Source organism: Equus caballus, chromosome 1 (genome assembly GCF_041296265.1).
Source record: "Equus caballus isolate H_3958 breed thoroughbred chromosome 1, TB-T2T, whole genome shotgun sequence".
Taxonomy (NCBI): domain Eukaryota; kingdom Metazoa; phylum Chordata; class Mammalia; order Perissodactyla; family Equidae; genus Equus; species Equus caballus.
This window is the reverse complement of record NC_091684.1, coordinates 125405575-125424630: the sequence shown is the minus strand read 5'-3', so window position 1 is coordinate 125424630 and position 19056 is coordinate 125405575. Positions and strand designations below refer to the sequence as shown.

Sequence of the window (19056 nt, the reverse complement as noted above, 5' to 3'; positions counted from 1 at the left end):
CTGAAGGAGATTTGGATTATTTTTAGTTTTTGGCTAGTACAAAGAAAACCTGCTGTGAGTATGCATGTATAGGTTTTTGAGTCAGTTGTGCATACCTGGAGTAAACCCCACTTGGTTTTGCTGCTTTTTATTTCTTAGATATTCTCTGTTGTTTATCTGTTTTCATTTTTATTGGTTTCTGTTCTCATCTTCATTAGTTCTTTCTTTATACTGCCTTTAGGTTTATTTTGTTGTTTTTTTCTAGTTTCTTGAGGTAAGAGCTTAGATCATTGATTTGAGACCTGTTCTCTTTTCTAGTGAAAACTTTGAGTACTGAATTTTCCTCTCAGCACAACTTTGGCTACGTCTCAAAAATTTCAATATGTTGCGTTTTCTTTTTCATTCAGTTTTATGTATTTTTAAAATTTCCGTTCAGACTTTGTTTTTCACCTATGGGTTTTTCTTTTTGTCTGTTTTGGATTCAATTTGCTAAAAAAATGTTAAGGACTTTTACCCCTTTGTTCATGATAGATATTTGTACTTCTCTAGTGATATCTCTGTGTGGTTTTGATATCAGGGTAGTGCTGGCCTCATTGAGTGAGGTGGTGAGTGTTTCCTTCTTTTCAGTTTGCAATTTGTGTAAAATTGGTATTATTTCAATAGAATTCATCAGTGAAGCCATCTGGGCCTAGAGTTTTCTTTGTGGAGTTTCTTTGTATTTTTTAACCACAAATTTAATTCCTTTAATAGATACAGGGCTATTTGTTTCTTTTCTAGTAAAATTTATCTCATTAATGAAAGTTGTTCTTTTCATTTAAATTGTTGAGTGTATTCACATAATGTTGGTCTCAATATTTGCTTATTCCCTTTTAATATTTATAGAATCTGTAGTGGTATCATCTCTCTCATTCCTCATATTGTTAATTGTATCTTTTCTTTCCAGTTTGTCTAGAGGCTTATCAATTTCATTAATTCAAAGCGCTAATGCTTCTTTGATTTCCTTGATTTTCTCCATTGTTTTGTTTCATTGATCTCTGCTCTAATCTTTGTTAATCCTTTTCTTCTTTTTTTGGTTTAATTTTTTCTTTTCTAGTTTCCTATACTAGAAGCTTAGGTTGTTGGTTTAAGATCTTCCTGCTTTTCTAATGTAAGACATTTACTTTTCCCACCTTGATTAACTGACTCTGCTGTCATTATGACAGTTAGCCTCTTTATCCTATTGCTTCAGAACTCTTTGTGTTAAAATCTAATTTGACTGGTAATAATATAGCCACTCTAGTTTTCTTTCTTTTCTTTTCTTTGTTAATTGAGGTCATAATAGTTTATAACATTTTGAAATTTCAGTTGTACATTATTATTTGTCAGTCACCATATAAATGTGCCCCTTCACCCCTTGTGCCGACCCACCAAGTCCAATCCCCTCTGGGAACCACTAGACTGTTCTTTTTGTCTGTGTATTACTTTATCTTCCACATATGAGTGAAATCATATCGTGTTTATCTTTCTCTCTCTGGCTTATTTCGCTTAACAAAATACCCTCAAGGTCCATCCATATTGTTGCGAATGGTGTGATTTTGTCTTTTTTTATGGCTGAGTAGTATTTTATTACATATACATACCACATTGTCTTTATCTGCTGATCAGTTGATGGGCACTTGGGTTGCTTCCACATCTTGGCTATAGAGAATAATGCTCAAATGAACAGGGGTGCATAAGTCTCTTTGAATTGTTGATTTCAAGTTCTTTGGATGAATACCCAGTAGGGGAATAGCTGGATCATACGGTATTTCTAGTTTTAATTTTTTGAGAAATCTCCATACTGATTTCCATAGTGGCTGCACCATTTTGCATTCCAACAAGCAGTGTATGAGAGTTTTCTTTTCTCTACATCCTCTCCAACATTTGTTAATTTTTATCTTCGTGATTATAGCTGTGCTAACAGGTGTAAGATGGTATCTCAGTGTAGTTTCGATTTGCAATTCCCTGATGGTTAGTGATGTTGAACAGCTTTTCATGTGCCTATTTGACTATCTGTATTTGTTCTTTGGAAAAATGTGTGTTCATATCCTCTGCCCTTTTCTTTGATCGGGCTTTTTTTTTGCTGTTGAGTTGTATGAGTTCTTTATATATTTTAGAGATTTACCTCTTGTCAGATAAATAATTTGTGAATATTTTATCCCAGTTGGTGGATTGTCTTTTCATTTTGTTCCTGGTTTCCTTTGCTTTGCAGAAGCTCTTTAGTCTGATGAGGTCCCATTTGTTTCTTCTGTTTCCCTTGTTCAGGTAGACATGGTATTCAGTAAGATCCTTCTAAAACCAGTGTCAAAGAGTGTAGTGCCTATATTTTCTTCTAGGAGTTTTATGCTTTCAAGTCTTCCTTCAAGTCTTTGATCCATTTTGAGTTAATTTTTGTGTATAGTGAAAGATAATGGTCTACTTTCACTTTTTTTTTTTTTTAAAGATTTTATTTTTTCCTTTTTCTCCCCAAAGCCCCCCGGTACATAGTTGCATATTCTTCGTTGTGGGTTCTCCTAGTTGTGGCATGTGGGACGCTGCCTCAGCGTGGTCTGATGAGCAGTGCCATGTCCGCGCCCAGGATTCGAACTGACGAAACACTGGGCCGCCTGCAGCGGAGCGCGTGGACTTAACCACTCGGCCACGGGGCCAGCCCCTACTTTCACTTTTTTGCATGTGGCTGTCCAGTTTTCCCAACAGCATTTGTTGAAGAGACTTTCTTTTCTCCATTGTATATTGTTAGCTCCTTTGTTAAAGATTAACTGTCCATAGATATGTGGTTTTATTTCTGGGCTTTCAATTCTGTCCCATTGATCTGTGTACCTGTTTTTGTACCAGTCCCATGCTGTTTTGATCACTATATTTTTGTAGTATATTTTGAAGTGAGGGATTGTGATGCCTCCAGCTGTGTTCTTTTTTCTCAGGATTGCTTTAGCTAATCAGGGTTGCTTGTTGCCCCATATGAACTTTAGGATTCTTTGTTCCATTTCCGTGAAGAATGTCATTGGGATTCTGATTGGGATTGAACTGAATCTGTAAATTGTTTTAGGTAATATGAACATTTTAAGTATATTCTTTCAATCCATGTGCTTGGAATATCTTTTCATTTCCTTATGTCATCACTGATTTCTTTCAATAATGTCTTACAGTTTTCATTGTGTAGGTCTTTCACCTCCTTGGTTAAATTTATTCCTAGATATTTTATTCTTTTTGATTGCAATTGTAAGTGGGATTGAATTCTTGAGTTCTCTTTCTGTTAGTTCCTTATTCGAGTATAGAAATGCCACTGATTTGTCTAAGTTGATTTTGTACCCTGCAAGTTTGCTGTAGTTGTTGATTATTTCTAGTAGGTTTCCAATGGATTCTTTAGTATTTTCTAGATATAGAATCATATCATCTGCAAACAGAATTTCACTTCTTCATTGCCTTTGGGTTCCTTTTATTTCTTTTTATTGCCTAATTGCTGTGACCAAAACCTCAGGTACTATGTTGAATAAGAGTAGTGAGAGTGGGCACCCTTGTCTTATTCCTGTTCTCAGAGGGATGACTTTCAGTTTTTCCCTGATGAATATTATGTTGGCTGTGGGTTTGTCATATATGGCCATTGTTATGTTGAGGTTCTGTCCTTCTATACCCATTTCATTGAAATTTTTGATCATAAATGGATGTTGGATCCTGCCAAATGCTTTCTCTACATCTGTTGAGATGATCAATAGATGAGGAATAGGTTTTTATTCCTCATTTTGATAATGTGGTGTATCACCTTTATTGATTTTGGGATACTGAACCATCCCTGTGTCCTTGGTATAAATCCCACTTGCTGATGGTGTATGATCTTTTTAGTATGTTGCTGTATTCAACTTGCCAATATTTTGTTAAGTATTTCTGCATCTATGTTCATCAGCGATTTTGGCCTATAATTTTCCTTCTTTGTGTTTTCCTTGTCTGGTTTTTGGATCAGAATGATGTTGGCCTTGTGGAATGTGTTAGGAAGTGTGCCATCTTCTTCAGTTTTTTTGGAGTAGTTTGAGAAGAATAGGTGTTAAATCTTCTTTGAATGTTTAGTAGAATTCTCCAGAGAAGCCGTTTGGTCCTGGATTTTTATTTTTTGGGGAGGTTTTTCTTTGCTGTTTTCAATCTCTTTACTTGTGATTGGTCTGTTCAGATTCTCTATTTCTTCTTGGCTGTCTTGGGAGGTTGTATGTGTCTCAGATTTATCCATTTCTTCTAGATTGTCCAATTTGTTGGCATATAGTTTTCCAGAGCATTCTCTTATAATCTTTTGCATTTCTCTGGTATCCATTGTAATTTCTCCTCTTTCATTTCTGATTTTACTTATTTGAACTTTTCTCTCTTTTCTTCTTTTGAGTCTGGCTAAGGGCTTTTCAGTTTTGTTTTTCTTCTCAGCATACCAGCTCTTTGTTTCGTTGATCCTTTTTACTGCTTTTTTTTGGTTTCAATTCCATTTATTTCTACTCTAATTTTTATTATTTCTCCCCTCTGACTTTGGGCTTTGTTTGTTCTTTTTCTAATTCTTTTAGAAGCAGTCTAAGATTGCTCATTTGAGCTTTTTCTTGTTTGTTAAGGTGGCTTTGTACTGTGATGAATTTCCCTCTTAAGACCGCTTTTGCTGAATCCCATATGAATTGGTATGGTGTATTTTCATTTTCATTTGTCTCTAGGTATTTTTTTATTTCTCCTTTAATTTCTTCAATGATCCATTGGTTGTTCAGTATTCTGTTGTTTAATCTCCACATGTTTGTCACTTTCCCAGCTTTTTTCTTGTAGTTGATTTCCAGTTTCATAGCGTTGTGGTCAGAAAAGATGCTTGATATGATTTCATTCTTTTTAAATTTACTAAGGCTTGCCTTGTTTTCCAGCATATGATCTGTCCTTGAGAACATTCCATGTGCACTTCAGAAGAGTGTGTATTCTGCTATTTTGGATGGAGTGTTCTATATATATCTATTGAGTTAATCCCGTCTAGTTTTTCATTTAGATCCACTATTTCCTTGTTGCCTTTCTGTCTGGATGATCTATCCATTGATGTAAAAGGAACGTTAAGGTCCCCTACCATCATTGTGTTGTTGTTAGTAGCTCCTTTCAGCTTTGTTAATAGTTGCTTTATGTACTTTGGTGCTCCTATGTTGGGTGCATAGATATTTATAAGTGTTATGTCTTCTTGGTGGAGTGTCCCTGTTATTGTTATAAACTGCCCATCTTTGTCTCTCGTTACCTGTTTTGTCTTGAAGTCTACTTTGTCTGCTATAAGTATGGCAACACCTACTTTCTTTTGTTGCCATTGGCTTGGAGTATCATCTTCCATTCCTTCACTCTGAGCCTGTATTTGTCTTTAGAGTTGAGATGTGTTTCCTGGAGGCAGCATATTGTTGGCTCATATTTTTCAATCCCTCCTACCACTCTGTGTCTTTTGATTGGAAAATTCGATCCATTTACATTTAGAGTGATTATTGATATATGAGGGCTTAATGCTGCCATTTTATTGCTCGTTTTCCAGTTCTTCTCCCTTTCTGTTGTTTCTTGTCCCATGTATTTCAGATTACCAGTTTAGTTTGGTAGTTCTCTATGATGATTTTCTTAGTTTTGTCTTTATTTATCATTTGTGTCTCTGTTCTGATTATTTGTTTAATGGTTACTGTGATGTTTGTATAAAAAATCTCAAAGATGAGATAGTCTATTTTCTGATACCCTCTTGTTTTCAGATGACACCAATTCTATCCCTTTCTATTTCCCCTTTAAGGTATTATTGTCAAAACTTATTCCATCCTTTGTTCTGAGTTTGTGGTTAAAATGATGAGATTACATTTATTTTTGATGTTTTCCTTCTCTTTATCTTTAATGTTTAATTAATTGTTTGCCAACCTCTTCTGATAGCTGCAATTTTCTGATTTGTCTACCTATTTAACTCCTTGCTCAAGGTTTTGTATCCCCTTTCTTTTTTGTCTTTTTCCAGGTATGAGAGCCTTCTTGTGCATTTTTTTTTTAGGACGGACGTTCATGTGGTGATGAACTCCCTTAGCTTTTGTTTTTCTGGGAAAGTTTTTATTTCTCCATCATATCTGCAGGAAATTTTCCCTGGATAGAGTATTTAGTATTTTTGACTGGCGGTTTTTGTCTTTCAGAATTTTAATCTATTATTCCACTCTCTCCTCATCTGTAAGATTTCTGTTCAGAAATCCGCTGAAACCCTGATAGTAGTTCCTTTTCAAGTTATTTTCTTCTGCCTTGCTGCCCTTAGTATGTTTTTCTTTTGCCATCTTGTCTGCTATATGCCTTGGAGAAAGTCTTTTGACATTGATGTAATTTGGAATTCTGACAGCTTCTTTCTGTATCTCCAGCTGCTTCCCCAGGTTTAGGACATTCTCAGGTATTGTTTCTTTGTGCTCCATTCTCCTGTTCTTCTCCCTCGGGAATACGGATAATCTTATGTTGCATTTCCTATTTCAGTTGGATATGACTGAGTGAATTTCTTCACTTCTTTTTAGTTTTAGTCATCTCTCTTCCTCTATCTGAAACATTTCTATATTACTGTCCTCCAAGCTGCTAATTCTCTCCTCCATAATACCAGCTCTGTTATTCATGGACTCCAGATTTTTCTTTATTTCATCCATTATGTTTTTTCATCTCCAACATTCCTGGTTGGTTTTTCTTTATAGTTTCAATCTCTTTTGTGATGAAGTTCCTCATGTATTAAATTGTCTATCTGTATTTTCTTGTAACTTTTTAGTTTATTTTATGATAGCTATTTTGAATTCTTTCTTATTTAGATTTTAAATTTCTGTGCCTTCAGGATTGATTTCTTGGTGCTTGTAATTTTCCTTCTGGTCTGGAGTCTTAAACTGTTTGTTCATATTGTTTGCTGGCATGGATTTGTGCCTCTGCACAGTGATAATATCTGGTCACAGCTTCCATCTCCTGTCCCTGGGTGGGGGTCAGGAGCTGTGTATTCTGAGCCCACCACAATTTGCAACTTGCTTGCTCACAGCTGCTGCTCTTCTATCTTATGCACCAGTGCCCTGCGCAACCAGTTGTGCTGGAGTGCCTGGCTGGGGGTGAGGTGCTTTCTTTCGCCACTGTGATCCTGGTGGCATTCTCACTCTGCTCTTGCTATCTGCTCTCCTGAGGTGCTGTCTTAATGCAGAGCCCCCTGCAATAACTTAGCCTCTTCTGTCTGGAGCTGTGAGGGAACTTGGAGAGCAAAGATGTTCCTGTAGAGGGCCACCCCTCCCACCATGTCCTCAGCTGTGCACAGTCCTGAGGTTACTGCCGTTCAGGAGGGAGAAGAGATCCCTTCATGTCCTTCTACTTCTTCTAGGGGTTCAGCGCCTCACCCTTCAGACGTATGGCTGCATGGGTCTCTCAGACGTCTTTTGTGTTGCATGAATCTCCTCTGTTAGTATATGAATGTCCTTTTCATTGTGTTTAGAGCAGAGAGTCTAAGGGAAGAGCTCACTCCGCCGTGATGCCTATGTCTCTCTTCAGCTTTTTTTAAATCAGCGCTGTATACTATATGAACCATGGTATTCCATAGACTATGATATACTATGGTATCTTTTCTGTCCTTTACTTTTCATCTATTTGTGTCTTTATATTAAAAGGAGATTCCTTGTAGGTAACATATATTTAGATTTTGCTTTTTAAAATTTTCACTGACTATCTTTTTTGACGTTATGTGGTCCCCTTTCACTTCCTGGTATCATTGATGTCTCTGTGTTATATCTATCGTCTTGCTGTGTGTTTTCTTTTCCTCCTTGCTGGTCATTGTTCTCTCTCTCCTCTTTTCCTGCCTTCCTTTGAATTAATTATTTTCTATGATTTAATTTTTTCTCCTTTGTTTTCTGTGAGCTCTAACTCCCTATGTTATTTTAGTGATTGCTTCAGAGGCTATATTATACACCTTTAACTTATCATGGTCCACCTTCACGTGGTACTCTACTATGTCATATGTAGAATATGAATCATACAACAGTAGATTTCTATTTCTTCTGTCCCAGCCTTTGTGCTGTTGTTGTCATACACTTCTTTGTATGTTGTAAACATCACCGTATTTTTTATTAGTTTTCTTTAAACATCAGGTTGTGTATTAAAATGATTTAAAGAGTAAGAGAAGGTCTCTGTATTTACTCATGTGGTTACCATTTCCAGTGCTCTTTACTCCTTTGTGGAGACCCATGTTTCCATTTGGCATCATTTTCCATCTGCTGGAAGGGCTTCCTTTTTTATATCTTATTGTGTGTATGTGCTGGGGATTCTTCCTTTCAGCTTTTTTATGTTTGAACTTGTTATTTTGCTTCATTTTTGCAATATAGCTAAGCTGAGTATAGAATACTAGGTTGACAGTGTTTTTTCCACTGTTTTAAAGAAACTGTCCTGCTGTCTTCTAGCTTACATTTTTTTCATTGTGAATTTCTTGTCATTCTTATCTTTGTTCTTCTGCACATACTGTGTCTTTTTTTCTCAGGCTACTTTTAAGATTTTCTTTCTTTCCCCTTGGTTTTGGGCAATTTGATAACCCTGTGTCTTGATGCAGTTATTTTCATGGTTCTTGTGGTTTATTCTGCTTCTTGGATATTTGGGTTTATAATTTTCATTAAATTTGGAAGTTCACAGTCACTATTTTTTCTAAAAAAATTTTTCTTTCTTTCCTCTTTTGGGAACTCTAGTTCCACATGTCTCTTGAAGTTGTCCCACAGGCAACTTATGCTTTGTCCATTTTTTACTTTTTTTTCTCTTCTCTGTTTCATTTTGGATAGTTTCTGTTGATATGTCTTCAAATTTACTAGTGTTTTCTTTATTTTTTAGTGTACTGTTAATGTCATAAAACTATTGTAATCTCTGACATTGGAGTTTCCTCTCTAGAAATTTGATTTGGATATTATTTTTATATCTTCCATGTCTAGCTCTCTTTTTGAACATATAAAATAACGATATCATAAGTGATTTAACTTCCCTGTCTGCTGATTATAACATCTGTCTCAGTTCTGGGTTATGTAGATCAATTGATTTTTCTCCTTCTTATTTCTGAATTGAGTGGTACTTTTCTGCCTTTCTGCCTACCTGGTAACTTTTGGTTGGATGCCATGTATTGTGAATTTTGCTAGAGATTTTTATATGTCTATAAATCTTTTTGAGCCGAAATACTTTTAAGTTACTTTGAAACAGTTTGATCCTTTCGGGTCTTGATTTTGGACTTGCTAAGTGGATTCAGACCTGATAGTAGTCTGGGACTAATTATTTCCCAACACTGAGGCAAGGCCTTTCTGCGTACTGTTCTCAGTGCCCTGTGAATTATGAAGTCTTCCCATGTGGCAGACAGGAGCAAGTGCTATGCTGAGCCCTCAGTGTCCTTGCGCTTGAAGCTTGCTGGGCCTCCAGTCCTTTTCTGTAGTTTTATCTTTGGGTTTTGAGAGTTCCCTCTCACATAGGCACTCATCAGCTTTTGTTGCATTCTCAACTGGCGTGAGAGAGGGCACTTCCACATCTCCAGGGTGCTTTCTGGGCAGCTTTCTTGTCTCTGGTCCTGTCCTGTGAACTCTGGTCACGTTGACTTCCCTAACTCTGAGGTCCACCTCCTCTGTGCTTGGATACCACTGGGTTATGTCTGATTCCATCCCTCTGCCGAGGCCTGGGAACTCTCAGGGCAATGAGCTATAACATGTGTCCAATAAGACTGTTTACTGGTGAACTTCTTGTCTTCTTTCCATTGTTTTGGGGTTTTTCGTTTCTTGCATTTCAGTGGCAAGTAAATACACATAGTTATTGTAGCCTTTTCACACTCACATATGTATAACATAAATTGTTGTAAGTGCAGTTTGCAAAAGTATCTACACCGTTTTCCAGTTATAGTGAACCTTTGCTGAAAATAGCTCCTTTACAGAAGTATAGATAAGATAAAATAACTGGGTTTTTTCACTCTGAAAGACCACTAACGAATCTAATTCCTAATCTGTGAAATAGCAAAATGCAGATTGCCGTGTATTTTGAAACTAAACTGAAAGGTCAAATTATAGAAATAGAGCAAACTTTGATCTTAGAAAGTGAACTCAAATTTTATTTTCCTTTTCCAGGTGTGCCTTCAGATGCTGATTCTTCTGCTGCCAGTAATAAAATCAGTGGTGTAAACCATTCTAAACCAAATCGCCCTTCTCTTGCCAAGATTCTGCTTTCATTGGATGGAAATCTGGCCAAACAGCAGGCCTTATCTCATATTCTTACAGCATTGCAAATCATGTATGCTAGGTAGGCTTGTTTGCTAACTTTTGAAAACCCACAATTATGTAAGCTTTTGGTCTTTGTAACTTTTTGATTAATCAAATGTCTCACAGAATGTTGTGTTATTGTTTTTAAATACTGTGAGTTTTAGTTCACATACCCTTTAACAGTGAATAATGGTATCTTTGTGCTTTCTTTATTGGGAGTTGAAATATTAATCGGAAAAGCAAAAATCAGAACATTTTCATTATTCTTTATGGCCAGTAAACTCTAAGCATTAATATTTGGGGGACACGGTGAAGAATTGGTTGATAATAATATACAGTAATGTCTAAGGCCACTTGTCATCCCCTTCACTCAAACACTTGATAAGGCATAGTATTGATATTGCTGTCTTTTCCAATATTTTGCTGCTGTTTTCTCACAGCCTAAGTAAGTTGCCCATCTATCAGTGTATTGTGGTTATGGTCCTGATGAGCAGAAGTAAATACTCACACAGGAAGATTAGTTTCCAATCAAAGGCCGACTCAGTCATCGAGAGGACGTTTAGTTCTTGCTGCCTCCTGTGAAGCACTGTTGGTACACGGCTTTCAGTAAACACAAAATTACCCTCGGGTTCTAACAACAAGCCAAGAGGAATTTCTCGGGGAAATCCAGAGGCTTATTCTGCTCTGACTTTTATGTTTGGCAGTTTTCTACCTGTCATCACTATGGTCATTCATGTAAAAAAAGATTGAGAGTGAACATTTTAGCTTTTAGCAGATGAATATAGTAATAATGGCCAGTATTTTTCCTAAACTCTTTTCTACGTATCCTGTAAAAATGAGGGAGTCCTTCAGTGAGCGCTTGTCCTTCCCCCTGACTCTACTGTCCAGCAATGGTGAAGAGTTCATCACAGACCTGGCTTTCTATCCTGACAGAGATGCAGTGGTCGGGGCCTTGATGCCAGCTGGCATGATTGCCCCAATGGAGTGTCCCTCGTTTTCCTCTTCGGCACCCCCTTCTGACGCGTCTGCCATGGCCAGTCCCATGAATGGAGAGGAATGTGTACTCCCCGTTGATATTGAAGACCGACTAAGTCCAAATCTGTGGCAAGAGAAAAGAGGAGAGGTAAAAATAAATGGTAAAGCAATATAGCAAAATTAGATCAGAAAGGAAAAGGTAGCTACTTTTTGTTAGGAAAGTGTAAGTCATTCTTTCACTTAATTCAGAGTGATTTTGCACCTACTGCTATTTTTAGCTTGAATTAGAAAATATTCTGTTAAAGAGGAGCTTTTTTGGTGCTTAAATAGAAATAGATTTATCCTTTTTTTTTTAATACTTTTTGTGGAACACCATTGTAATTTTTTTTTTTGATTTTTTTTTTATTAAGGTTATGAAAGTTAACATCCTTGTGAAATTACAGTTGTACATCATTATTAGTCATGTTGTAGGTACACCACTTCACCCCTAGTGCCCTCCCCCCACCCCCCTTTCCCCTGGCAACCACCGATCAGTTCTCTTTGTCCATATGTTAACTACCACCTATGAGTGGAGTCATACAGAGTTCGTCTTTCTCTGTCTGGCTTATTTCACTCAACATAATACCCTCAAGGTCTATCCATGTTATTGTGAATGGGACGACTTTGTCCTTTTTTATGGCTGAGTAGTATTCCATTGTATATACATACCACATCTTCTTTATCCAATCATCAGTTGCTGGGCACTTAGGTTGGTTCCATGACTTGGCTATTGTGAATAATGCTGCGATGAACATAGGGGTGCATGGAACTTTTGGAATTGCTGATTTCAGGTTCTTAGGATAGATACCCAGTTGTGGGATGGCTGGGTCACAAGGTATTTCTATTCTTAACTTTTTGAGGAATCTCCATACTGTTTTCCATAGTGGCTGCACCAGTTTGCATGCCCACCAACAGTGTATGAGGGTTCCCTTTTCTCCACAGCCTCTCCAACATTTGTCACTCTTGGTTTTGGATATTTTTGCCATTCTAACAGGTGTAAGGTGATATCTTAGTGTAGTTTTGATTTGCATTTCCCTGATGATTAGTGATGATGAGCATCTTTTCATGTGTCTATTGGCCATCCGTATATTTTCTTTGGAGAAATGTCTGTTCATGTCCCCTGGCCATATTGTAATTGGGTTGTTTGATTTTTTATTGTTGAGTTGTGCGAGTTCTTTGTATATTATGGAGATTAACCCTTTGTCGGGTAAATAACTTGTGAATATTTTTTCCCAATTAGTGGGCTGTTTTTTTGTTTCAATCCTGTTTTCCCTTGCCTTGAAGAAGCTCTTTAGTGTGATGAAGTCCCATTTGTTTATTCTTTCTATTGTTTCCCTCACGTGAGGGGTTATGGTGTCCGAAAAGATTCTTTTGAAGCTGCTGTAAAAGAGTGTACTGCCGATATTCTCTTCTAGAAGACTTATTGTTTCAGGCCTAATCTTTAGGTCTTTGATCCATTTTGAGTGTATTTTTGTAAATGGTGAAAAAGAATGGTTGATTTTCATTCTTTTACATGTGGCTGTCCAGTTTTCCCAGCACCATTTGTTGAAGAGACTTTCTTTCCTCCATTGTAGGCCCTCAGCTCCTTTGTCAAAGATTAGCTGTCCTAGATTTATCCTTTTAAAAGGCTGCTAAATGCAGGTTCACAGTCCTTTATCTGCAATTCTGAAACCTTAAAGCTCTGAAAGCCAAAAGTTTTTGTAACTTATGTTGGGAAAAAACCCAACCTGAAGTCAAATGTGTGAGCTCATTTTAGTCTTCTTCATGTGACGTATTGTGAATAGATTTTCCTGGGAATATGAATGTGCGTGACTTTGCAGGGCTTCCCAGACCCCACTGCAGGTGTAGCTGGTGGTGTAAGTACCTTGTTAGCTCTGTAAAATCTGGGACATTCCAGATAGCTCAAGGGGTTTTAGATAAGGCTTTTTGGAGTTGTGTGGGAAGTGTGCCACATTGCTGAGTTTTTCCTCTTCCTGTGTGTTTTTAATCTAGATTATCTCTTCTGAGGATGCTGTGACTCCCTCCGCAGTGACTCCATCTGCTTCCTCAGCTTCTTCTCGGCCGTTTATCCCGGTGACAGATGACCCAGGAGCTGCCAGCATCATTGCAGAAACCATGACCCAAACCAAAGAGGTCAACAGGCTTTCCTCTTTAGCATTTTATTTTGAAATAATGTGAAATATACACAATAGTTGCAGAATTAGTACATGGAAATGGAACATGGTAAACTCCTGTGTACCGTTCACCTAGGTTCTCCAGTTGCTAGCATTTCTGAACCATTGGCAGGAGAGCTGCAAGACACAGTCCCCATTCCTCCTCAGTGCTCCAGTGCATACTTCCTGAGTATCAGGGTGTTAACACTAATCCAGGATTAATTTGTAACCCACAGACTTACTCAGATTTTTCTCATTGTCCCAAGAGTATCCTTCATACCTTTAGGACCCAACCCAGGGTTGCGTGTTGTCTCTTTGGTCTTCAATATGTAATAGTTCTTCACTCCTTCCTTTGACAGAAATGCCACAGGAACAATTCGTTGTTCTCAGTGCATCCCATTGGGGCATGCGCATTGTTGTTTTACTGCATTACTGGTGACATTAATTCTTACCACTTGGTTAAGAATATGTGCCAGGTTTCTCCACTGGAAGTTAATAAAAGTATGTTAATAAGTATTAATGGGAGATACTTGGAGACTGTGTAAATAACTTCATCATATTTTCACCCACCAATTTGTAGTATCTATTGATGATTCTAGCCGAATCCATTATTACTGTGGTAGTTGTCATATGGTGATTTTTCAAATGTCATCATTCCTTTTGGAATATAAATGTTGCTGTTCTCCTCTAAGGGAAAACTTTCCCTTCTTGTCTTGTCTGTCTGCCTATATTGGCATACGTTCATAGTATTTTATTCAAATAATGACATATATTAGTATTATCATTTGACACCCAAATTGTCCCAAACTTGGTCATTGGGAGCCCTTTTTGGCTGGTTCCATTTCCTTCTAACATGTCCCCATAATTCTTTGAGCACTTCCTTACTTTTTGGTACAACAGTGTGTTCTAGACTCATTTTTCACCTACCCTGCCATTGCCCTGGAATCAGCCATTTCTTCAAAGAGCCCTGGTTCCTTTTAGTGGATCACAGAATTTAGAAACAAGATCTGGGAGCTTGGTAAGGCGATTGCTCCTGGATGTCCTTGGTTTAGGCCTTCTCAGCAAGCAGACATGCATGGACATGAGCATTTATTTCTCCTTTGGCATCTTATCTATGTAATAAAAACCATGAGTCTTTCAAACCAATAATTTCAATTCCAGTCCAACATCACAGGGTTTATCCTTGCTCTATCCCTTTCTGTATTTGATGTATATAGTCTTTTTATATGTTGCTGGATTGGTTTGCTATTTTTTTGAGGATTTTTGCATCTATATTCAAAAAGGATACGGATCTGTAGTTTTCTTGTGATGTCTTTGCCTTGTTTGGGTATCAGAGTAAAACTGGCTTCATAGAATGAGTTGGACAGTGTTCCTTCTTTTTTTTTAAGAAAAGTTTGTCAAGGGTTGGTATTAATTCTTTAATTATTTGGTGGAATTTTATCGGTCCTTCTAACATATTCCCATCATTCTTTGAGAGTTACTTTGCTTTCTGGCACAACACAAAATTCTAGGCTTAACAAGATGTTTTATGCTTCAGCACAGAAATCAGATGTTTTCTCCAAGAAGTGGAGAATGATACTTAAAAGCCAAGATCTGGACCTTCATATGCTCATTACTGTTGGGGTGTTGCTGTTCATAAGCTCTCTTACCGGACAGGGCTAAGGAATAAATGTGTGTCTGTATATACCCACACAATAGTTAAGTACAATAATATTTATTTCATTATATATCTACATATATTGAAAAGCATTGGTTCACAGCAATATGATCAATTGTAATAACTGCCCAGGATTCACTCTAGTTTTCTTCTTTCTGTATTTATAACTCTCTTCTCTGAAACTGAGAAACCTGGCCCCTATTATTGACAGTTTATTTACTTCCCTTTAGGTAGCCAGCCTCCGATCTTGGCTGCCACCCCTCCCTAACACAGGAACCCTTGCGCTGCACAGCTAAATCTGTCTGACCTCTTCAGGGATGTCCTCTCATGCTGCTTAACCCATGACTTCCCCCTCCCACCCATGCTGCGTTTGCCCAAAGCAGGGACATGTTCCACTTGCCTTGGCTCTGTCACACCAGCCACCCCCACGTGTGGACACCCTCCCCATCCTATTCAGGTGCAGCCCATGCCAGGCCGTCTTACCTGCTCACACTCTCCCCCTTGCCAGCATGCCCCCCTTGGGGACAAACAAGCGTTATTTTTAATTAATTGAAAATTCTTGATTTATTATGCTGTTACTGCTGGCAAAAATATGTCCTATGGAAATTATTCATGACCATTTTTGGTAATAAGAAAATCGCTGTTTATAAATTGGGTGTCTAGACTCAGCTTCTGATATTTTGCAATCTCTTAGAATGAGGTTTTAATGCAGAAATTATTCTGAATTAAGCAAAATTTTTGCTTTTAGATAGGAAAGGGATGGTATGATTTTTTTCATACCAATTTATTCATGACGCATATGCATTTTCCAGATTGTACCCCTAAAGTCCTGTCATTTCAGTTTTGGTTTGATTCGCAAATTATGGCAAAGTAATTTTCATGGTCTTGGGCTATAATTCACATTCAAGTATATGCAACTATGATGTTCTTTTTTAGCAATTCCTTTAGACTTATTGTCTGTTTTTTTTTTTTTTTCTTAACACTCCCACCTAAAAAATGTTGGGTGCTATTTCAACCACAAAACTTAAGCTGTTATCTATGATTAATATATTCTCCTGAATGCTTTTACTGCTCTTCAGTGAGTGAGATTCTGGACTTTCATTGTTTCTAGTGAATTTCACTTGCCAATTCCCTGGGTCTCTACACAGAGATAGGAGCAGGGTCTATTTCCTTAAAGGGAGAAACCATGTTCCTAGGTCAAAGAAGGCTAATTTCCAGGGCCAACTTTGGCATCCAATAGAATTTGCACATCCAATAGGTCACATTCCCCTTAAGCTTCCTAAGTGGGGCTTGTGTTTCCCCCAGCTTATTTCTGTCTTTGGAAAGAGTTGGCACTGGTTTTGTTGAGATCCAGAAAGCAAGAGAGAAGAGAAGAGGCACTTCTGGCATCTGATTCTTCCTTTGGCAAGCCAGACTGTGCCTGGGGAACTAGAAGGGCCTGGGTCCTCCCCTGTTCAGGACAGGGTATCAGTAACTCCCACTCCCTCCAAGCCTCAGAAGCTGTGGGATTTCCCAGCTCTGACAGCTCCCAATTTCTTTCTGTAGGCCAAACCCTACTGCCAACCTCCAAGAGGCTGTTGTGTGGTGGGCAGCACACTGTGGGGTGGCCATCCCAGGTGGGGCACCCTCACAAGGGTGAGGGGCAGGGAGGGAAGTGATGCTGCCACAGGTAAACAAGCGGCTCCTCCACTGCTAAGGAGGAGAGAGATGTAAATGGTCACAGGTGTGATTTGTTTTAGCTGACATACTATGAATGGGAAATAAAAGGGGAATATTAAGAAGACTCATTTTATATATTTTCCTTTTTGAAGAAACCAAGGAACAAGAGATTATGGACAATGTCTTAGATGTTAATGAATTGCTTTAAATAAGATTCTGGGAAAGAATTATGGAGAGGATCTAGACAAAATATGTAAAAGTACAGTGTACAAATTTAGTTCATAGAAAGTTCCCAAGCATGTCTTAAGGGTGGGGGTAGATTTTACATGATGTGACTTTTATTCCTAGCCTCCCCTATAGCGTACACCTCTGATACAAACTTGGTCATAGTATAAATTGTCATTTTTTATACTTTAGACATTGTCTTTGAAAGCTGCTCTTGGTAACTTGTAAAACAGTCAATTGGTCTTGAAAGCACAGTACATGGTGGAGATTTTAGGGGTCTGTCATTTCTTAATCTGATATTTCATGGTCTTAAATACCTTATAAAGTCCCTTATTCATCACTGGTAGTCATGTATCCTTTGAGTTTATGAGTAAACTGGTGACTATTTCTTAACATATCATTACTCATTTTAGTTGTTGGACTTTTTAGGATGTTGAAAGCCAAAATAAAGCATCAGGCCCAGAACCTCAGTCCCTGGATGAGTTCACCAGTCTGCTGGTCGTGGACGACACCCGCGTCATGGTGGATCTGCTCAAGCTGTCCGTATGCAGTCGGGCAGGGGACAAGGGCAGGGATGTGCTGTCGGCTGTGCTGTCTGGCATGGGCACGGCCTATCCACAGGTGAGCCATGGGGTGGGCGGGGCAGGATTGGGCGGTGAGGTGCTGCTGATGACCTCACGCCTTGTCTTGTGCTCAATTTTATTCTGGCAGACAGCAGTTTAGAAGGACTCCTTGTAAAACAAATTATCATATGTGCTGCAGTTATCCCCCTAGTTTGCCTTTTGACGTCATTTTGATATTTTTTGCCATTTAGAAATTTCTGATTTTTATGAAGTCAGATCTGCTGGGTTTTTTCATTTATGGCTTCTGGACTTTGTATTATGCTGAAAACATGGTAGCGTTTAAAGAAATTCTCCTAGGTTTCTTCTAATCATTTTTATTATTTTATTTGTTATATTTACCTTTTTGAGCCATCTGGGATTTATCTTGATGTAAGGGATAAAGTAGGGATCCAACTTTATTTTTTCCTAGATGACAAACATGTTTCCCCATCATTTATTGAATAATCTATCTTTTCCCAGTGATTTGAAAAAAACTTATGGTATTCTAAATTCCTGGGTGTATTTGGCTCCATTTACAAACTCTTTTTTGTCCCATTAATTTAACTCTTTAAGCTCTGATATTATAGTGTTTTACTATTATGGCTTTAAAATAGGTTTTAATATTTGGTAGCACTGGGTCCCATAGGACATTCTGCCTTGGTGGGAGCCATTTGGGATGGTAGCTGCCAACCACATGTGGCTGTTGAGCCCTTGAAATATGGCTAGTGCACCTGCAAAACTGAAGTTCTCATTTTACTTAGCTTTAAACTCGATAGCCTCATGTGGCTAATCTAGGGTATAAAGTCAATATTATATCAGTGTATCTTAGAAATAGGATTGATCAGTCCTAAAGTCCTTGGAATTCCTTAAGGACTCTTATTTATCAGCAGCCTTGCTCTGCCTTTTCAGAGCTGGTCATGCCAAGGAGTCTGATGTCATATACTCTGTGCAGATATGTTATCTCTATCTCTCTGGGCCCCATATCACCATCACTAAAACCATAAAGTACTTAAGTATGGTCGAGTGGTCCTGAAAACATAGTAAATGGTTTGGTAGATATTTTAGCCGCTTGTTATTTCTTAATCATATTCAGAAAGAACTAAAAAGTTATAGGTTTCCTACTTTCTAGTTTTTCTAGGCAGGTTACTTGGCATAATTCTGAGAGATTAAATCAGGCTGAATCACCACAAGCAAGATATTAATTTTTTCACAAGTTTACTGCATTTGTGGGAGGAAAGAATGTGAACAAGAACATGGGTTTAAAGTAATAATGCCCTGCATTTATCACACACATAACTGCCAGGCCCAGTTCTCAGGGTATTTTCTCAGGACAGAGAGTATCTGTTCCCTTTTTTTCAGTGATGAGGAAACTGAGACTCTGAGAGGTTGTTCCTGCCTCAAAGACACTAAGGTTGCTGGTGGGTGGGAGAAACGGGTTTGGACCCTGAGTGATCTGAGGGCAAAGCCCCGTGTGTGACCCCTCTATCACCATTTCTTGGGGGACTGATGGGCTTTGCAGAGGAAGGTTCTGA

At 38.1% G+C, this 19056-nt stretch overlaps 1 protein-coding gene across 6 annotated transcripts in view; it reads left to right on the top strand.

Annotated features, from left to right (window-relative positions):
* HERC2 (HECT and RLD domain containing E3 ubiquitin protein ligase 2) overlaps positions 1-19056 on the top strand; it is a 256159-nt gene that overhangs the window by 186256 nt on the left and 50847 nt on the right. For all 6 annotated transcript variants that reach the window (XM_070231475.1, XM_023652120.2, XM_023652115.2 and 3 more), the window contains exons 66-69: positions 10083-10254; positions 11148-11337; positions 13221-13361; positions 17352-17543. In XM_070231475.1, coding sequence (XP_070087576.1) covers positions 10083-10254; positions 11148-11337; positions 13221-13361; positions 17352-17543 — 695 coding nt within the window. The remainder of the gene's footprint in view (positions 1-10082; positions 10255-11147; positions 11338-13220; positions 13362-17351; positions 17544-19056) is intronic.